Source organism: Bidens hawaiensis, unplaced genomic scaffold (genome assembly GCF_021521415.1).
Source record: "Bidens hawaiensis isolate Kalapana, Puna unplaced genomic scaffold, B.hawaiensis_p1.1 tig00033217_1, whole genome shotgun sequence".
In the NCBI taxonomy this organism is placed as follows: domain Eukaryota; kingdom Viridiplantae; phylum Streptophyta; class Magnoliopsida; order Asterales; family Asteraceae; genus Bidens; species Bidens hawaiensis.
Window position 1 is genome coordinate 104,217 of NW_027495695.1, and position 22,293 is coordinate 126,509.

The 22,293-nt window shown below is 35.6% G+C and overlaps 1 protein-coding gene across 1 annotated transcript; it reads left to right on the forward strand.

The window, feature by feature from the left end:
• Window positions 1–2,594: 2,594 nt before the first annotated feature.
• Window positions 2,595–5,926, forward strand: LOC143584662 (FLUCTUATING-LIGHT-ACCLIMATION protein 1, chloroplastic-like). The gene is made up of 6 exons (XM_077066666.1): window positions 2,595–3,252; window positions 3,668–3,770; window positions 4,231–4,286; window positions 4,549–4,713; window positions 5,506–5,619; window positions 5,700–5,926. Exons 1-6 carry the CDS (start codon window positions 2,626–2,628, stop codon window positions 5,790–5,792), a joined length of 1,158 nt encoding a protein of 385 aa, XP_076922781.1. The 5' UTR covers window positions 2,595–2,625; the 3' UTR covers window positions 5,793–5,926.
• Window positions 5,927–22,293: the final 16,367 nt, after the last annotated feature.

Below are 22,293 nucleotides of genomic sequence, written 5' to 3' on the forward strand. Positions count from 1 at the left end.
GCATAAAACTTAAACCACCCACCGCGACTGGGCATCCGGTAAAACACCGGGAAACCGTCAACACTTGGCAACATCTCCTTCGCCGTACACACGAATTCGAAATGACGAATTAGCATAACGGCCCGAGGATGTAATTGGGATAAATGGACCCCATAGGCATTCAATACCTTCATAAAGAATTTCGTCATAGGAAACCGGAAACTTCCATATTCGAAATAGTCAGAGTACATGGCCATCTTGCCAATCGGAGGCAAGCTAGCCACAGATCCGAAAGTAGGGAACTCGGGTCCCCACTCCGGTGGGATTCCATAAGTACGAAGTAACGTTTCGTACTCTGAAACATCCCATCCAATCTCCGCAGTATCAATAGTTGGTACTACAGATCCTGCACTATCAGCCATCGATTCGTTTAAAAATGGTAAGCAACGAGCAATCGTGACGAGAAGTAAAGATATTAGCTAGATATATTGAGAGAGTAGAAGAAAATCCAAAGAAATCAAGGGTGAATAAACTTCGAAAGGTAGTTAACTCCCACTATTTATACCCATCGCAATTAATGCGATGGGATATGAACAGTAGAGAGAGAAAACCGTCACCCATTCAACAAATGCCACCTCACGCGGGAAATTCGTAAAAGAGAAAAAGGTGAACAGTCGGGTACAGTGACAGCCGGCATAACGTCCCATCATCTGCCCACGCGCCTGCAAGTGGTCAACTTCTCCTTTTTCATGATTATCCATACCAACGGAAGATATTTTCTACCAAACTCTAAAATTCAAAAACCCTCAAATTTTACCTTAAGTCCAAAATTTCACCCGTATAAAATCTTGATGCGGAAGAAACACTGGACTTGGGGGACTTATAGAGGTAGGGTGTCAAAAAGACCCAAATACCCTTAAGTATTACCCGCGGGTAATAAAGGGAACCCTTATATGTCACCCGCGGGACATATGAATCATCCGCATAATTCAGTAGAGGAAGAACACTCATGCGTCAACATGCGGAAGCATCCCGGCACCCTCAGAAGTCATCCGCAAGACAAGACATTCGTCCGCTTAGATGACCAGGAGGTAATGCCTTAGGACAACTGTAATTAACTAATTACTTTCTAGAAGATTTACCAAGTTTCTTTCTTGGGCAATACGTGACCTCTCGGCCAATGAATAAAGGACACCTGGCAAGGGCGTTATAAACGTGCACATGGCCATGGTTATTTATCATCCTACCGCGTGAGGACACGTGTCCAGGTTGTTATACATGCACATGCGACGTATAACTGAACCTATCATTTGAGGACACGTGTCCAGGTGGTTACGAGAGCATCTTCTGAAAAGAACAACTGGCCCAATCACCTTCCCACATTCTTCAGCTATAAATACCCTCTCAATCTCAATGAGGTATTCATTCACTCTCACTGTACTTACTCTAAATACTTTAGTACTTTCTCTCTTAAGAACTGTACTAATTCTCACGCCGGAGGGTGGTTACAGGAAGACCCCCATCTTGTCATTCCCGTGACGAGACTCACGGTGTCTGTTTTGCAGGTTCCGGTTATTGGACTTTGGGAAGTTGTACTCATACTGTGTTGGTTGTTATCATATCCTACCCTGTAGACTCATCGGATCCAAGACCCGTTAAAGGGATCGGATCCGTGCTTCTTCAAGTAGTAGATTTGATGGAAGACTTAATCTTATCGGTATTATTCCACCTACACAACATATAGAGGGACATGTGTAAAGAATTTATCCGGGTCATGAAAATGCATGGCGAAAGATATGACAAAGAGGAATAGTTATGTGCTATTCTATCAACATTAAAAGGGAGACTTAAAACAAAATGTGGCTGCACTTGAAACCATATATAAGGTACGCTAAAATATACACATGACCGTTAGACTTGGAAGGACCTGTATACATGTTCTTTTTCACTTTTACATGCTAATTGTTATGTTTATGACTTTCATGCTAATTTATCAAGTAAGTCTGAGGATTTATTTTAAAAGCAGTTGTGAGTGGAGTATAGATAAAAGTATAGAAAATATATAGTAATGAAGTGTTGGCCAGTAGTTGTGAGTGGAGTATAGATAAAATGTAATAATAAAAATATAAAAAAATATTATTTAATTAAAAATTAGAGAGAAAATATAGTAATTTTAACTTGAAAATAAAGAAAAGTACGTGAATGCTCTTAATTCCTAATCAGTATTTTTGACACCTATTAATGGAAAGGACGAAACTTGCGAGCTTTATTAAACATAAAGTTTGATTTTTAACATTTTTAAAAGGTAAAGAACAACTGCCAAACAATTATACAAACGTAAAGGAAAAAGAAACAATTATGTCCTTATACTTATATTCTCGTTTAACGTTCATAAAATATCTAAATGAACTAGAACTAGTATTTTGGATGTGTGATTAACATGAAGTTTGACTTGTAATAATAGAAAAGATGAAAAGGAAGAGACGAGAATAAGATACGTTATGAGTTATATTATTGAAGAGAAAGACAAAGCCCATCCGCATGTGTCAACCACCAATTCTCACTATCCAATCACCACCATAATCATTTATCATCCACCATTTCATTTCAAACCAAACCAAACCCCTCTGCAACATTACTAGTACAATGGCCAGCACTCCATTTCTATTACAACAATTCAAGCTCAATTCAATTCCTATGCTTCACCACTCCTTCACTTCACCCTCCATTCGCTCAACCCAAATCAAATTCAGACTCAATTGCTTCTTCACTAACCCTAATCCCATACGCCAAAACCATATTCAACCCACCAAACTCCAAAAGCAACACAATTCCACTTCAATTCACACTCAAAACCACCTCAATCAACTCATTCTCAAATCAATTCAGAACTTTTTCAAGTTAATACAAAAACCCCTAATCACTGGGCTTTTGTTAGGGTTCTTGTTATTGTACGATCACCGCCATGCCATGGCTGCTTCTGGTGGTCGGATGGGCGGGCGATCGTTTTCGTCCGCTCCGTCATCCTCCAGAAGCTATAGCACTCGAACCCGGGGACCCGAGTTGTCGTTTTCGGCGCCGTATTATGCTCCCGCGCCGTTTGGTGGTGGCGGGTTCTTTGTGGGACCCGCGGTCGGAATGGGGTCGAGTTTTTTCTTTGTCATGATGGGGTTTGCCGCGTTTATTTTGGTGTCCGGGTTCTTGTCGGACCGGTCAGATGATGATGGGAGTGTGCTTACTGCTACTGAGAAAACCAGTGTTTTAAAGCTTCAGGTATTATTATGATGTTTCAAGAATTGCTGATATTATGATGTGATGTAGTTAAGTTGATTTGGTTATGTGATTGTTTAGGAGTCAAATAGTTAATTATTAGGCAAATCTATTACTTTTGAGTGTTGTTACATGTTATAATAGACAATATATTGTTAGATAGCTATGGAATATTTTTTTTCTTTGCGCCTAGGTGACAAACGAGTCCTTTGCGCCTTGAGTGAACCTTAGTGTTTTCCAATTAATTCTTATGACAATACCTTTTAAACCACAAACTTCAATAGTTTGATCTACTTGAATATATACCTACAACTACTTAAAGTTATGATGTGATATGGCATGATTTGAATTATAATCTTCTAAAGCATACAATCTAATACCATTTTTGTTAACTAGTAATTATTCTTGTATTTTCTAGGTTGGATTGTTGGGTATGGGTAGAACACTGCAAAGAGATCTCAATCGGATTGCTGAGGCAGCCGATACATCTACTCCAGAGGGCTTGAGCTTTGTATTACAAGGTAATGTTGTTTATAGATTGGCGTCACATGTATACACAAGTTTGGATATATGATGTGTCACAGATACTGCCTATCTGTTCTTTTTTTCTACTATGCTACGTGAAAGGAAAAACCTTTTTCTAGTATATAGATTTCTGTTCAACACATAACCAGTTTTGAGTAGAGAACTGCGAGAATCGATTACCACCCATACCAATTGCAAGTTTGCAACAGATAAGGCGGTTATGTAACCACATAACCACCTCTTTTTCTCTCTCCCACTATATGTGGCAAGCACTGTGTAAAAGTGCTTATGTCGTTCTCTTGAACGAGCCCTTTTATATACATGGTTTTATTTTAGCAATCAGTGATCAATTTTAATTGTAGTGTCTTTTACAACATATATATGTGTATGCATTAACACACACACATACAGATAATATTCTGATTGATATTTAAATTGATTTTGTTTTGGTTACAGAGACAACACTAGCTCTACTTCGGCATCCTGATTATTGCATCTCTGGTTATTCATCTGTAAGTGTTAGCCTTGCCCTTCAACATGTTGCTTCTGCTTGACATTTTGTCACAAAGTCAGTCATAATATATCATACTAGACCCTTAAATGTTCGGGGAAAAATGTTGAATATTTTGACACATTAATTATCAAAATGGAAGTCCATTAGACCTGATCAATATGCGGAGAAAACAATACTTTTACACCAATTAAGTGACACAAGGGTGTTGCATAATTTTGGAAGCTGAATGTTTGTATTTTGATTTTACTAATTTGGTGCAGGCGGAAGTAAAGAGGAGTGTAGAGGACGGTGAGAAACGATTTAATCAACTCTCTATTGAAGAAAGAGGTAAATTTGATGAGGAGACTTTAGTCAATGTCAACAACATCAGAAAGCAAAGTGCAACAAGTCAAAGGTCAAATGGGTTCCGTAACGAGTACATTGTGGTGAGTACTCTGGTTATAATTATTGTACACACGTTTCTTACTCGGAAACATCGCTACCTTTGTTACTAGGTTTGTAAACGAACCGAACGAACAAGAACAAAGCATGTTCATGTTCGTTCAACTTTAACCAAACAACGATCGAGCACAAACAATTAAACAAACGAGGTTTTCTTGTTTGTGTTCGTTCGTTAAGAAAACGAACATATTTGTGTTTGTTTATGATCATTCAGTGACAGTATAAACGAACGTTCACGGACGTAAACGAACGAACATAACTGAACATAGATAAACGAACATAACTGAGCCAAAACAATTAAAAGTAATGTGAAGAACAATGTGTTGGGCCTAAAAAGTTATTAAAACTAGACTACGTTGTAATGGTTTAAAAAAATTAAATGAATATATTAACGAATGATAGCAAACTAACAAACTTAATAAACGTAAAATAACGAACTTAGATCAATGTAAGAGCGAACTAAATGAAGTTAGATGAACGAATGTAAACGAACATTCACGAGAATATATGAATGAACAAGACATGTGTTCATGTTCGTTCGTTTAACCAAATGGACAAAATTTGTGTTCATATTCGTTCGTTTACTAAATAGACGAACTTCCTGCCGAACAGTTCACGAACTGTTCATTGAACGTTCTCGTTTACAGGCCTATATGTGTCACTCTTTTAGTTATCAAATGTTCTGAACGGTTTCATATTTCTGTTGAGACTTGAGAGCCGTATTATTTAGCTCGTATACAATTCCTTGACTACATAAAATATTTCCTGGTTATTAGATTACGATCATTGTGGCGTCCGGAGGTGTACATAAACTGCCGCCCATCAACAATAGTGTACAATTAAAGGAAGCCTTGCAAAAACTGGCCTCTATCCCTTCAAGCAGAATTATGGTAAGATCTATATGCACTTATTTTCTTGCTCAGAAATGATAATTCTTGATATTGTTCACTAATATATTATCGTCTTGCAGGCAGTCGAGGTGTTATGGACCCCACAAAACGAAAATGATACACTTACAGAGCGAGAATTGCTTGAAGATTATTCTTTGCTGCGCCCTCTATAAGTGAAGTTGTTGTGATACTTTGTACATAATGTGTAGGCGATGAATATCCGCACACAATTTTCGATATGGGTTTTATACGCAGATGTGTGATATCAAATATGTCACTTTGAAATTATTACAACAATTTTGTGGTTGTATGTAGACGTGCACAAATCGGGTTCAACTGGAAAACCCGAACCGGTTCGAAACCGGTTTTTTCACACCGGGTTGTAAAATGGAACCGGTTCCAATCAAGAACCGGTTCGGTTCCCGACCCGAACCGATGTCCAGATATGCTAACTTTTAAGAACCGGGTAGGGTATGAACCGGAACCGGTTTTTACGTAAAAACCGGTTCCGCCGGTTTTTTTTGAAATTTAAATATCATAGCCGTTAGGAACCGGTTCCAACGGCTATATAGCCGTTTTTGACCGTTGGAACCGGTTTTTTAACTATAAATAGGTTATTTTTTTACTCTAAATAGCAAAGTTTGTTTGTGTACTTGTTAAACATCGGTAGTTAAACTAACCATGGCTTCTAAAGAATGAAAAGACTCGATTAACTCTTTTTTAGCACACTCCCACAACCTGATACAATGACGTCTTAAGGTAGTACGACTTACATGTGTGTATCTCGGTTGTAGAGTTTCGCGAATCAACGACGTCAACTCCGGGTCATCAAAGTGGTTAAACGGCAAACCTCGTTGAATAACGAACTTTGTCATTCTATCTTGAACTTGAGTCGTGTTGTAACGAAATAGTGTACCATCTTTACCCAAGTCAATTTGATCGGTCGTGCCAATCCCTTTCAACGCCTTGCAATATGGCTTCTCGATGTGCTTTCTCAAAGTAGAGTTGGAATCATGCTTTAATATTGAACCACATAGTTTGCAACGAGCCTTTTGATAACCTTCGTCATCCACAATCAAATCCCAATTCTTCCATATGTCTTGGTTGCGGTTATGGTTGACTACCGTAACAACCCTTGGGTCCTCCGTAACAGGAACGGGGGCAACAAAAGCACTCTTCTTAGCCTTCTTGTTAGTTTTTTTGATGGGTGCCATAATAATATTTAGTTGGATGGTCGGGTAAAGGAACGGGTTTGCTAAAGGAGTAGTATTTTAGTTTGTTTTTGAGTTTGGTGGTAAAACAAGTGACGGAAACAAGTTATATATAGGTTTGGGCATCAAAAACTGGTTCCAACGGCTATATTACCGTTGGAACCGGTTCCAACGGCTAATTGGTGTCTAAAAAACCGGTTCCAACGGCTATATTACCGTTGGAACCGGTTCCAACGGCTAGTTTGACTTTTGTTTGACCCTTCAAAAAAAACCCGTCGGAACCGGTTTTTCCAGGTACGAACCGAACCGGTTCCAATTAGGAACCGGGTTGGAACTGATACTGACATACAAATAGGAGAACCGGGTACGATTTTCGGGTACAAAAATACCCAAACCGGGTATTGTACCAACCGGGTTGGAACTGGAACCGGTTCCGGTTCAGTTCCACCAGTTAGGTTCCGGAACCGGTTTTTTTGTGCACGTCTAGTTGTATGTGTGTTTTATAGCAACAAGAAAGATATTTGAGGCTCAGGTGGCATGAATTTTATATGGGCTTAGAGCATTGTTGTAGTGGATTTAAACTCTATGATGTGGCATATTTTAATTAGTTTGCTTACTCGTATAAAGTTACTAAATAATAATTTGAATAAAGTAACTAAATGTAACCAACCTTCACGAGCAAAAATGTTAGTAGAATTGTGTAGCTAACCGTCCAAGTAATTCAACTAATCTCTTGAATTGGTTGTTCATCATCGTTCGGATTTTATACATGTGTGCAGAAGATAGGGTATTTGTGGAGCTGTTTAAATAGCTTGTGCTTGAGTTCCGTTTAAAATCGGCTTGATTTGTATACATGGTCATATAAGACCATGTTTACTGAATTACTGGGTGTTTCCAAAGGGAGAAAACCCTCCAAATTGTCGAGGAGCACCGCCCCATGGGCGTTTTGAGTTGGGGTTTTTTTATAGAAAACATCTCCTCCCCGATTTACCTCCAACTAATCATTTATCTCCTACAAATATCAACTAATCACCTATTATATCATTATTAATTTGAAAGTGCTGGCCATACACATTATTTCACTGTTCTACTGCTAACCATTTTAAAGCATAGTTTACAAGTCCTTTCAAGCTATTTCAGTTGACACCTGGTGTACACGTGCCTCTCAATCATCCCATCGTTGCTAATTTGGTGCTGGTGGCAGTATATCATCTAATTTTATCATCAATTGCAGGTGGGTTTCTTTAGGTTTTGATGTTATTTTGCAAAGTAAGGTAATCTCTAACTCAATCCTTGGTCGATTATGTTCACGTCACAGTCCTATATTGTTGATTTGGTTTTTACAGGTTCAATTGCATGTGTTTTGTGCTTTTGAGTTTGCTCTCCGGTGAGTTTTCTGAGCTTATTTGTTCCCTTTGTTGTTTAATTGAACCATATGGTCTCTCTGGAAGCCACCTCTTTATCTATATGGATAGAGGTACGGTGTGCCTACATCCCACCCTCCCCAGACCCTACCTATAGCTTTGCTGTTGGTGGGATTTCACTGGGTATGATTGATTGATTGATTGTTTTTTAGTTGAGTTAATTAGATTGCAATTTGTTGATCTGTTGCTACGTTTACAACACTATCTGGTCAATTTGGTTGCAATTTCTTGCACATGTGTTTTACTTGGTGTGTTCTTCTTTCCATATTAGATATGATACATTTATGACCAATAAAATGTATCACATTCATTGTAATGTAGACGTAGGGGAAAACAAAAGTGATAATACTTATGTTTCAAAAACAAAAGACTACTGACCCGTTTGTATCCGCAAAAGTTAATCTTTTTAAGTTCAAATGTGCACATGCAGATTACTGACCCGTTTGTATAATTTTATTACATAGCATCGAATTTAAAATTTTTAATTACAAATTTGCCCCTGCGGATTATTGACCCGTTTGTAAGGCATAGCATAAGAAAAACTTTTAAATTACAAATCTGCCCCTGCATATTAATGGCCCGTTTGGTAATCTTTTTAATTCAAATCTGCACATGCAGACTACTGACCGCTTTCAAAATTTTTATTTAGAAATTTGCTCCTGCAGATTATTGACTCATTTGTAAGCCATAGCATCCAAGTAAAAAAAAACATTTACAGATCTGCCCCTGCACTAAAACTTATTTAGTTAGCAAACAACAACTTGACTTTAATAACTAAATCAACCAGGGATAACTGATGATTTCTTTTAGCTTATAAGTCAAAATACTTGATTACTGATGGACCGGGCTTATTAATAGCGTTATTGCATAATAGTTAATACTAACTTTTATACCGCATATATTATGTTATGTATAGAATAGCAATAATAAAAAGACAAACAACAGTTGTATAACTTAGTTTAATTTATGTTACTTAAGCCCAAACCTAATAATTTCTCTCTTACACCCGACCACATTGTTCTAATTTCAATTCTTTTAGAAATCATTAGTTTGATGAAATACTAATAAAAAAATTATGCACCAACCATATTATTTGATTTATCTCACCCGATGGAGGGGTTTAATATCGATGATTGTACAGCAAATTGTTATGGACCAACTATGTTGCCATTTTCAAATTTGAAAATTCGAAAGATGAATAATATAAAAAAACAGTTTATGTTTTTTTTTAAATTTTCATTCATTATTTTTAATTGTCTGTTATTGCAGTTGGTCGGCGTGTTAGAAAGCTGATTGCATCATGAGTTCGTCTTCGTCGAGGTAACTGTTATGCACAACTCTTTCGTTCATGCTTTAGTGGATTGGGCTGACATCCGTTACGGTCGTCATTCAATTCAAAGAATCTCCGTTACAGAACCGTACATGAGATTTTCATCTCATACAGCTCCTCCCTTATGTGCATAATGATAAAATAACGAAGATGAAAAACTTCTCATTATGAACTGAGTAGGGAGATGATGGGGTCGGTCCATGGATTTTCCTTCCTTTTGCCGTATTTCGCTCAAAGGGTTGAAGGGAGATAGTGCATCAAGCTGTTCGCAAGGGCCAACTTGATCCTCTTCCCCAGGGATCCCCTGATCCCGATATTTATTTGTGTGTTACGTGTGTTTGCATACTAGATAACCTGTGTTGCTCCCTGTTTACTAGATGTTTCCCTCTTAGGTTAGTTTACATGTTTGACTAGCCTTTTTTTATACTTAGTGTTGGCCGTTTACTCTGTTTCTATACTGTTTTGGACCGTTACATGTCAACTTCCTTGGGTTTAAATTCTCATGCCTGATAACGAAATGTCTGCGTCGAGGAGACGTCGAAGACGAATAGACTATTCTTTAACGCCAGAAAGGCCTGCATCTAACAACAATGACCATTTCACCGACACGTTCTCGAGTCGTTCTGCTCTCTATCATGCCTCTACCTCTGAAACGTCTCTTTACAAGGACAACGGAGACTGCGGTTGTGTATGCGAGTACTGCAATGCATATTTCTGGTATGAGGAACGTTGTGTTTCGGCTTCTGTTAACCGTTATCCTAGATATACACAATGTTGCAAAGGCGGTATTGTTAAGCTGCCATTTGTAAGAACGTATAGTCCGACAATTGTTGAACTGTTTTCACAGCCTGATTTCCTCGCAAATATACGTGCCTACAACGCTATGTTCTCGATGACATCTTTTGGGGAAAAGATCGATGACTCCGTCAACCATGGTTCAGGCCCATACGTTTTTAAGATTGAAGGGCAGGTTCATCACTGGATCGGTTCTTTTTGCCCGCCTGCGAATGAAAGACCTCGCTTTTTGCAAATGTATATTTACGATACCGAAAATGAAGTTTCAAACAGACTGCATGCCTTTACTGGTAGTAATCACTCACCACTTAGTCCGGAGGTTGTCTCAATTCTTTTAAAAGAACTCGAACACTCAAATGAACTGATCAAACTTTTCCATACTGCCAGGGATCTTATACAGTCCGGTGAAGCTACTGACTTCTACATACGTTTATATGATTGTCACAACACCCCGTGGTATGACAGGCCATCTAACAACTCTATTGGGGCTATTGTGACTGCTAATGAGCCACCATAGCGTAACAACTCATCGCAACTACATGCCATAGCCGCGGAGTGCGGGTACACATCCTAGTTTATATTATTTATAAATGATGTAAATTATAAGAATTAATTAATAATTTTGTAATGATTGCAAGAGGGCCATACACTTTTTATAACTACACCACGTTTTACATAACTTTCATTGCTAACTGGGACGCTACATGTCGCTAACATCCAAAAATAAAGAATTTTGATTACACGTGGTCAAACAAGGGTCACGTACCTTATTAGTTGTACCAAGTGCATCATTACTTTTATAGATTAGACTCACAAGTCTATTGGAAACCTCATGTTAGGATATTGGAAAAGGATTCTCGACTAGGAAAATACATATATTGTGGCAACTGAGAAAAATGACATACCAGTCAAGGACCCATGTTGGACGATTGATCTTAATTACAAGTTAAATTTATAGAGACGTGTTCATTCACACGTATGTAATATGTTTATACATGAATACCATTTGGGATCTTAAAATGTAATGTTTAATTGGAGTTTGAAAGGAGGGAGTAACTTTAATTTATCCCACGGATCAAACTTGAATGATACTGTGAATTAATGAGTGTAACTAAAGAAATTAGAATCTCCTCATCAATAACCACCATCGTTACTTACGCTGCGCTCACTAGCACAAGCTACCACATGGCAACGTCAATAGGAAACCCACCAACGTGGGATAAGCATTTTGAGACAGGTTTCGAACCTAAGAGCATTCTCATCAAATACTTTATCTCCAAATCCAAAATTACATTAAAAAACATTACATTTTATCATTTCAATTAAATAAGACTTTTTATATATTTATTATTATAATTTCTCTTTCTTCACTTACAAGCACTTTCAAAATATATTAAAAAATTATAGGTCAAATATATAGGAAAATCATTGTATTTCTCTCTCTTTCACTCACAACACTCTAAACCACTCCCTACATTATGAAACTTCACTCGCATATCTTAATGGATTGAATGTGAATGAACTCAAGACTCAACCATCACCTTCAAGCCATTGAACTAACAAAATGGTATAAGTCACATCAAGCGTTATCGAAGATAGAAATTATAGTATGCTAAATTTAAATTAATTTAGTCTTTGTAATTAATTTTTTAACAACATTAATTAAATGAATCCTAATATTTTTTTCCCCTTTAAGCTAGTTATTAATAAAATATTAAATATTTTGATCTTAAATATTAAAAGCTAATGAAAGATATACTCAAAATCAAACTAAAAGTACCAATATTATTAGTTATTAACCGTATATAAAAACCAAACATATTAGTTATTAATGATATGCTAAAACTAAACAAACAAGTCATATGTAGGTTCAATTATTATGGTTTTTTGTTTATTTCGGTTTGGTTTTTCCGATTCATAACAAAACACAAAACCGAACCAAAACCAATATTTATGTAATTCTGTTTTTGCTAAAGTTCAAAACCGAACCGCCGGTTTCTAATTCGGTTTGGTTTTTTTTAGATCGGTTTTTATTGTTTTTTGGTTTTTTCGGTTTTTCGATCACGTGCACATCCCTAGGTAAGAGTGTGTCTTCCAAATGGTTTTAACACTCACTAACCTTTTTCTTTTTTTTACTAAACTTCGTATTTGTAATTGATCTAACAAATTCATTACTAAACTCGTTTTAACTTTTAAATATTATTTTAAAAGTTGTTTAGCAATGACTTCAGAAAAAGTTTGATAATATTAAAAAGAATTTGGATTAAGTTTTCAGTAGTACAAACATCTGTTTGAGTTTTTATGTTTTGAAAGATCTTCCCAAACCTTTTTGGTTATCATTCAACTTTCCATCCCAATCTTGTGAGTTATTTATTAACGTTATTTTTTAAACATTAAGTGATGTAAATGAAACGGTTCTTAAAAATATTCACGGAATCATAACCAAGTTTAATGATTATTTAAGTAAAGTTCATTAAAAGAAATCACTAATTATAAGTCGTATGTATATTTTTAGTTTTCATTATTTAACTTTAAATAATATAATATTAATAATAAAGTTTTAAGTTGAACACGAATAAAATACATATGAAAACAAACTTATGAACATCTATTTATAAAAAAATAGGGTAATTCATCCAATAATCCATGGTGCAATGTGGAACTAGCCCAATTGATAAAAACAAATGTCTCTTAAATCTGAATTCAAACCTCAGCGAATGAGTAGTTTAGATATGTTGTAAAGAAGAGGACTTAGGAGGAATAACGCTGTGGATGGTAATGGACCGCGTATTGGTAATCCCAATCCTATTCCTCATGTCCTATATAACCGGTGCATTACTCGTAATTTTTGGATAATTGTCTCTCAGATATACCCGTTAGCTTGTTAAAAAAATTTGAAAACTAATTGATTTGATAGCACCCCTGAAATCTGTCACAGAGGTATACATATGAATTGTTTATGTGTGATATATATCCAGTAGATTCTATCCTTAATTAGATTAGATTTGATTTTATATGGAATGGAATGATATTGGGGATTTGGAGTAATTTTAGAGTTGGCTACTACCATTGCTTAAAACCTAATATATTGAAAATCACAAAAATAATATTGCTTAAAACATTCTGTGATGGCGATGACATACTTTGTGTTACAATCCAACTTCAATTCCATCCATTTGCACCCAACCAATAATAATAATAATAATATAAATGCTCTTAGAAGGAAGTGCTGCATCAAAACCAATATGAATTGCTTCATTATGAGGCCTAAGTCTCGCCATTTAACAAATGTTGCGCGTATACATGCAGTGATTAAGAGATCAAAGGAGAATGCTACTCACCAAGCTCCACTTCCGTTGGGGGCTAGCCAGGAATCGTCTTCTTCCGAAACTTATAGCACTCAGATTAGCAGCCCTGCAGTCTCTTATGCCAAAACTGGTAGCGATTTCCCCATCCCCCCTGGCCTTTATTATGGACTAGTTGTTTTTTTCCTAACAGTTATGGCAATTCGTCCGGTTTATGAGATTTACAACTTTTATAAAAAAGATGAACCTGAAAAAACAAGTGCCCTCAAGATTCAGGTATTCTAATATTCAAGCATTTTAAATGGTTTGTGATCATTGCTAACCTTCAAAGTTTCAAGGTTGGAGTGTTGGGTACGTATAGATCATTGCAAAAGGATCTTGAGCAGATTGCTGCTAACACCTCAAAGGGATTGAGCTATGTATTACAAGGTAATTAGTTGTCTTATCATTGATTTTGATTTGTTTGCTACTACGATAACCAACCAACCGTAAAACAACCATTCCTTGATGTTCTTCTTTGTGTGTATGGTGCATATGTATTTCTTTATGACTTTGTTTTGGTTACAGAGGCAACACTAGCTCTTCTTCGGCATCCTGATTATTGCATTTCTGGTTGTTCCTCTGTAAGTCACTAGCCTATTTTTCATTCGACATCTTGCAATTTTGAATTTCGTTACTTTTTTGGAACAGTGAATTTTGGTTTGTTATGTTGTGCAGGGAGATGTAAATGACAGTGATTTTGAATGTAATAGACGATTTAATCGCTTTTCTATTGAAGAAAGGAGTAAATTTGATGTCGTTAGTGCCAACAACATCAGAAAGAAAAGTGCAACAAGTCAGAGTTTTAGTAGCGAGTATATTGTGGTTGGTGCTTTTGATATGATTATCAATAAGCGTGTTAGCATTGAAAAAAATTAGTTAGTAACCAAGTTTCATGAATATTCAGTTTAAGTCACTTAGTTACAACAGTTATGAATTTTTTCACAACAATGGAACAATATTAAAAATTAAGTGGTTTATGAACTTGACTTAATTTTTTGAGAGACGTGAGCGGAACAATACCGAAACTTGGTTGCTATTTAATAATGTTAACCGTTTCTTGAACCCTGTGTTTCAAAGGCATAACATTACTTGGAAATATTATTGTGGTTGAAGGTTACTATTGTTGTGGTTGTTAAGCGTGTATGTGAACTACCACCAATTAAAAGCATTGCCCAGTTAAAGGTAACCTTGCAAAAGCTGGGTTGTATCCCTTCAAGATATATAATGGTGAAACATATTTGCCCTTGTTTTCTGTCCCATAAATCATGAGTTGTCTCTCTCTTTACTAACCTTTGGATCATTTTACAGAAACTTGAGGTGTTTTGTAACCCACAACAGGAAAATGATCGTCTTACAGCACAAGAATTGCTTGAAGATTATCCCTTCTTGCATCCGTTTTAGGTAAGCGGTTATGATACTATTAAGTGATGAACACATCGATATACTTTGATTTTTTTAACAAATGTTTTATAGCTATAATTAATGAAGTTTTAAGATTTTGTGGCATGAATTACATGCTTTTAGACTATTGTTGTTTTCTTCTTAAATATGTCCGGAGAAACACAAACACGTGTATGATGTAAAAAAATCTATTGCAAATAAAGATTGTATAGTACATGAAAAGAAAAAAGTACAATTGATAAATAGTGTTATGTTGTGAGAAATAAAACATTTTGACAATTAATAGGTTGTAGTAGTTTAATACTATGTTTTAAATATATAGAAAACATAGTATAGTTTTTTTAGTTGAAAAAGATTGTGTTTTTATCCCAAGTGCCTCATGTAAGGCCATCCGGTGAACCATGGTTGTGAGTGGTGGCGTGGTTACATGAAAACACCGCTCCCCATCTGTGATTGGGTGCGTTAAGTCTCATTTAATAGAAAAAGATAATCCTATTTAAAGGCAGAGACTAAATCTTTTACTTGTATATTTATAAAAATCACTAAAAGAAATGTGTAATGTTGGAAAATTAAGTATACAATCTAGGGTACTTTGATACTCTACCAATGCTTTTTAAGTGACGCCCCGCATCATTGGTACCGCTAGTCCACACGGTTTTTAGGCGTCCGTAAAGCGAATGAAATGCTAGGCATTTTTTGTTTATAGCGCTCTATTTTCCCGATACCGAATCCTTATCCCAGTACTCTTCCCCACCACCCATTGTTGAAAAAAAAGTTCTCGAATTCTTAACCAAAAAAGTCCAAACTTTGATAGTTGGCTTAAAAAAAGTTAGAAAAAGAATTAGTAAACTTCAGTATTATAAATAAAAGAAAAATTAATAAAAAAAATAAAAAAAATTATTGAACACTTACCAACTTCGGGATCTTCCTAGATCTCACGCCACGACAATGTAAGCATGTACGTCTTCTTGTGGCCACACCCAAACTGTCCTTTTTCCCCAAGGTTTGCCCATGTCTTTCTTTATGTGTGATCTTTTTCCACATTGGCTCGACCCTGGTTGTGTCACCGACATGAGTTGGGTCTTCGACATCATCTTGTCTTGGAACCAAACGAAAAACCGGCCAAGTTCATAGTTGATCTAAAATCGGCTTGGTTATGAACACAAACTTGGTAGTTGGGCATCGATAGTAGGTTCATGTAGTTTCTCATGTTCCGGTCGAAATTAACATCGACTTGGTAGTTGGGAGTCGGTTGTTTGGTGTTCGGGCTTGGCTCGGCTGAGCCAGTTTGGCGGGATGCATACTGGCCAAAACTGAATCTTGGGTCGTTGAAGGGATTTGTATTTGGTTGGTATTGTAGGAAATGTGTCACAATATTATTTAAAAATAATAAAATAAAATAAGTATAACGATACTCTCGTTATACAAGAGAAATACCGTAGTACAATACCGTGTACAAAACCAAAAAGGAAATAAATATAAAGTACAATTTATATTAATATAAAGATTCATGTTGATGTCTTTGGTGAGAACTTCAATAGAAGCTTCTTGATTTAAGTCTTCCACCCGTTGAGTATCTTCACATTCGTCTTAGTTTTCCTTGGTTCAGCTAACTCCATTGACTGATGCAAAAGAATAACAAAATAATACATTTTGAGCGTGGTTGAGGTACGTATTCAATACGCTTCCCATAAAATAGATTTTAGGCCTCTACTAATGAGTATGTCTGTCTCCTAGGGTACAATAACCGAAATAGTGTGTGTAATACCGGATATGGCAGTCGCACCAGAGATTGCACTAGGCATATTGGTGTTCTTGAGAAAAAAATATGGGAAGAATAATATGGTGATGTAATCTAGTAGAAATCATCCTCTTCGTGGGTTCCCAACATGTCATATGGGTCCCTCTTAAAATGTCATATGGGTCTTAAGATGTTCTCCATGCTCCAAACACATCTCTCATATATATCTATTTGTATACTTATTTTTCCATCTATCAAAAGAGACAACAAGTCTACTATATATACAAGAGTTGTTGGTGAGTGAGGATTCTTACTTAATTAGAGACTTAATACTCTAATAAAACACATAAAATGTCATACATAAACCCTACTCAATAGTTTCAACATATGAAGAGTTTAATATTAATAATTTAATATATAATTTTCATTCACAAACTTTATAATCTTTCAACCCCCCCCCCCCCCCCCACATAAATGGAGAATGATTAAAACACACCACATTCCCGATGCATCCTCGACAGTAGAGTATTGCAGGATAAGTAGGTATTAGCTTTGAACACTCCTTTGTGAAGTATACTTAGTCTCCTAACGTTTAGTAGACACGATGTTCTTGAATAAACCCACTTTTGTGTGGACGACAATAAACTTCACACAATACTCTCCCTAGCCGGGCACATCCCCTCATTGTCGTGTATTATGGTCCTGGAATACTGTCCTGCATCTGTGAAAACTCTAGGAATTGTGTCCCCCCCCCCCACACACAATTTCATAAGAGACCTCATTTCTCTTTCACATAGGTGATTATCCATAAATCATTAATAACATTAATGTTATGATGACATACACAAATCATTAACCATACATTATGCTTAGCCTCACACCATGTCATTGTTATTATAGGAATGGATTAGGAAGTAATTGCATTACCTTTTCTATTTTGGAGGATATATATTAACGTACATATGAGCTAAAATATAAACATATACATATACCCCACAATGACCTTAGTTCATGCGGTTAGGTTGTCATGTTAAACGTAGATATTGGGATCTCCATTCTCATGGGTTAATTTTTTCTTTGCAGTCAACTTATAATGGGTTTATTCTCATTCCACAACTTCATCTTCATCAACCTTCGGGTTGCTTGGATCCAAAACCATTATCTATAACTTCGAAAAATCAATATTATATGATTGTGATTAAGATGAGTTGTTATGACATGTTCTTAAATTGTAAGCTGATATTGCCTATTGTTATCTTCTAAGACCATAACATCGAGACTCATCTTGAATCTTGTTGTAACGGTTGTCTTTTGAAAACCACAATTCTCATTTCTAGGCAAACACAACCTTTCAACGTCCAAATGCAAGACACCCCATATACAAGTTTTATTGGATAACATCATCCAACTTTCGGATAGGGTAAAGAAAGGTTATTCCCTTATGCACAAGTATGAGAAGTCATCTCAATTATCATTCAACTCAATTATCATTTCTATATACCCCCAAAGGTTTGTTTCTTAAATGACTTCACCCACATTTCTTGCATTTGACATAGTTTGATTAACTTTACTTATGATCACACATCGACACTAATGATTTGAACACGACCGTATCTTTATATTAGTGAGTTCATCTTTTCTTATTCATAGAGCAACACATACCTTGGTGTAAGCTTTCTCCACTTGCTAGTGTTTAAGCTAAATTTGTCATAAGGTTGTTAACAAACCATCATAAATCTAGAAAGATTATAAATCACCATCTATGACATACCTAAAATGTTGAGGTCTTCTTAAGATCCTCGTAAGTTATATCATTTCCTTAGATTAAATGAAAATTTCTTTAAGTTTGTCTATACACAAATTTATTCTTGTGTTGTTAATGTTTCAAATCTTACGCGTTAATTAGTCTTCACAAAGAACCATAATTAACAAGTATTAGTCTAGCATGCTTTAGACTACAATACTTCAACATGTGAACAGAAGATGCATTATTCTTCATAGCCATAAAATAGTTCAATAACACTTTGTATCATTCAATCCTTAGGTTAGACAAAATTATGAAACTTATTCACAATCCCAAAACGCTAGTGGTTTGGGAAGTCTCAAAAGTTTGTGCATGTAACAAATACACAAATTTATCATACATTTAAAGAACATTACTCTTTTTTCCTTTGATCTTCAAGGCTCCATCATTGACTTATATGGACTTAAAATATAAGTCTTAATTCAATTCACTTTGATTAACACATCCATCACCAACAAGCTGAATGCTACACATCTACAATCACTATTATATTGAGTAAAGTTAATTTTATTGACAATCAACCTCTTGAAATTTACATTTGCATTATTTCATTGTTATTTTTTGAAATCATTTCTTTAGATACTCTCTCAAAATAAAATAAATAGCTTCACATATTTTAAACATGTACTTTAATATTATATAATAAATCTCTTAAGATTTACATAATAACAACATATATTTCTCTATATGATCAACATATTCATGATTCACACCTATTGAATTTTAAAAATATAATTTTTCATTAATTTTCAAGAATTAAATGTCATTAACATATGTTAATTGCATATGTTATAACTCCAAGGAGTTAAATATCACATTATTGTGTATTTCATCTCAATACACTTTTAAGAAAAGCAACCTTTTTATCAAATTGTTCAAACGGACACAATTGGGTTGTAAACATAATATTAGATAGGGTTGCTATGTCCAAAACTGTTGTCATCCTACATCTCAATGTCCTCTGGTTGCAAGTCACTTCGAAGAGTTAGTGATCTGTACATTCTACCTGTTACAGTTCCAACTGAACTGAAACTAAAAGGTTTCCTCCGACGAAACATTCTCCATCTTTCTGCAGATGCATGCAAAATCGAGTAACCCTCAGTATTCGGTTTGCTAGTAGATATCACACCTTTTTTTTATATCCGGTACATGAAGAGCATTTCTTAATAATATAGTATCACATGTGGACGTTTCCAATTCCACATTCCCAATCCCCAATGCTTGTGCCATATTACAATCGATCATTATCACCTTACTATCGGTGGGCCGATAGTTAATAAATGAGTCACAGTTTGAACAAGCGTGAATCCAATCATCAAGAACCACCCATTGAAAGCTATCATGCGTGTCCTTTGGGATAAACACGAAATGGATCCATTGCGATGGTTTTAAAATCTTAACTAGTGTCATAACTCGCATTAATTTAGGAATAGGAATTGGTAGACTATTTATACTACATGTGGTGATGTCCTTCCGAGTGGATTTATACAACACATGTTCTTTTCTTTGGAAAAAGTCATATTTGTTCAACAACATGAAACGCGGGCAGGATGATAAATTGACATGGTCTGCCACTGAAGAAGTACCCTAAGGCATACATCAAGAGGATGTAACTGGATCCATTTTGGGTTTATCCCAAAGGACACATGTGAAAGATTGCTGAGGGTGGTCCTTAATGACCGAAGCAACCATTCATGCTTGTTCGTCACTCCTTTATGAGTTATCAGCCCATCGATAGTAGGGTGATAATGGTCAAAGGTAATATAGCACAGGCAGTGGGGATTGAGAATGTGGAATTGGAAACTCCCACTAGTGATACTCTATTGTTAAGCGATGCTCTCCATGTACCGAACATAAACACAGGTGTGATATCTGCTAGCAAACTAAATATTGAGGGTTACTCGATTTTGCTGGCATCTGCCGAAAGATGGATGATGTTTCATTGGAGGGAATCTTTTAGTTTCAGTTCAGTTGGAACTATAACAAGTGGAATGTACATACCAACTCTTCGAAGTGATGTGCAACTAGATAACATTAAGATGTCGGATGATAACAGTGTTGGAGATTGCAACTCTATCTAATATTATGTTTACATCCCAATTGTTTTCGTTTGAACAATTATGAATAAAAACTTTGCTTTTCTTAAAAGTGAATTAAGATGAAATACACAAAAATGTGATATTTAAGTCTTTGGAGGTTATTACATACGAAATTAATATATGCTAATGAGACATTTAATTCTTGGAAATTCATGAAAGATTATATTTTTAAAATTCATCGAGTGTGAATCATGAATATATTGATCATATAGAGAGATATATGTTGTTGTAAATTAATTATGTAAATATTAGAGATTTATTATAATATATATAATATTAATTGGCATGTTGTTTAAAATATGTGAAAGTTTTGTTTTCATTTTGAGAAAGTATCTAAATAAATGATTTCAAAAAACAATGAAATAATGCACATGTAAATTTCAAGATTTTGAGTGCCAATAAGGAAATTTTTTTAATGAATGTGAGATCAATATGTACATCTTGTGAACATAATGCCCCGAGCCTGGTGCCCTACATTGACATTGGATTTACTTATAAACACAGTTCTAAATTTCATAGTGAATTGAAACTTTTCTCAAACTATAAAATGTCAACCATATATTATTACATAACATTCAAAGTCTTGTATTAACATCATTCATTCTTGTCCTTCAAAGTAAAATGTATTAAAATATAACATCATAAAATTCCTCATAATATGTCAGCCTCTTCAGTCCAAAATCATGTTGTTTTGGTCAAAAATCGGTTTAAGAATAATGTAACCAAATTTGTTTAGTGAGGTATAGTGCTTGTATAACAATGATGAATATGTAGCGAAAATGGATAAGAACACAGAGATTTGTTACAAGGAAAATCCCTTGATCGTGATAGGATCTCCTGCACAAAAACCCCGGGTGATGACAAATCGTAAATCACCTCTTTATTAATCAATAAAATGGTGTTACAAGGTTGGAGATTATGATCAGTGAATACAAAGAATCTAAGTGTGTGTTAACTGCTATAATATGCTCTGCGTATTGTGTACGATGTGTGATGTATTGACCTAGCTAATCATAGCTCAATATAAATACAAAAAAGAAACTAACTAACAACCCTATAAACTCGCCACTACTCCATAGAAACGTTGCATCCACTTTAACCACATGATATTTCCATTGAGCTGTGAATTAGTGGGCAGACTTGGTCTCTTACCCGTTATACATGTTAAATACAATACCATTCAAAAATTACAACCGTTAGTATATAATCACATTTTCGGCGACCAAACATGTATCCCTTCTTTTCCTTTCTTTTCGGCTTCTTTTTATTATGTCTGCGATTTCTGTCTCATCTTCTTCCAAACAATCAGACTCTAGTGATCTTCGACCCCCATTTTTTCTTACTAACCCCTCATAGGTGATTTGTAAATTTACCGACCCTGAGATCGATGACCTCTGCTCACTATTTCCGGCCAGTACCATTTTTCGACCGTTTGATTCCGGTGTCCGCAGCGACTGCATTTTCAAAACTTGGATTTGCTTTCCGACACAACCCTTTTTAACCGACTATTCTTATCCCTTTC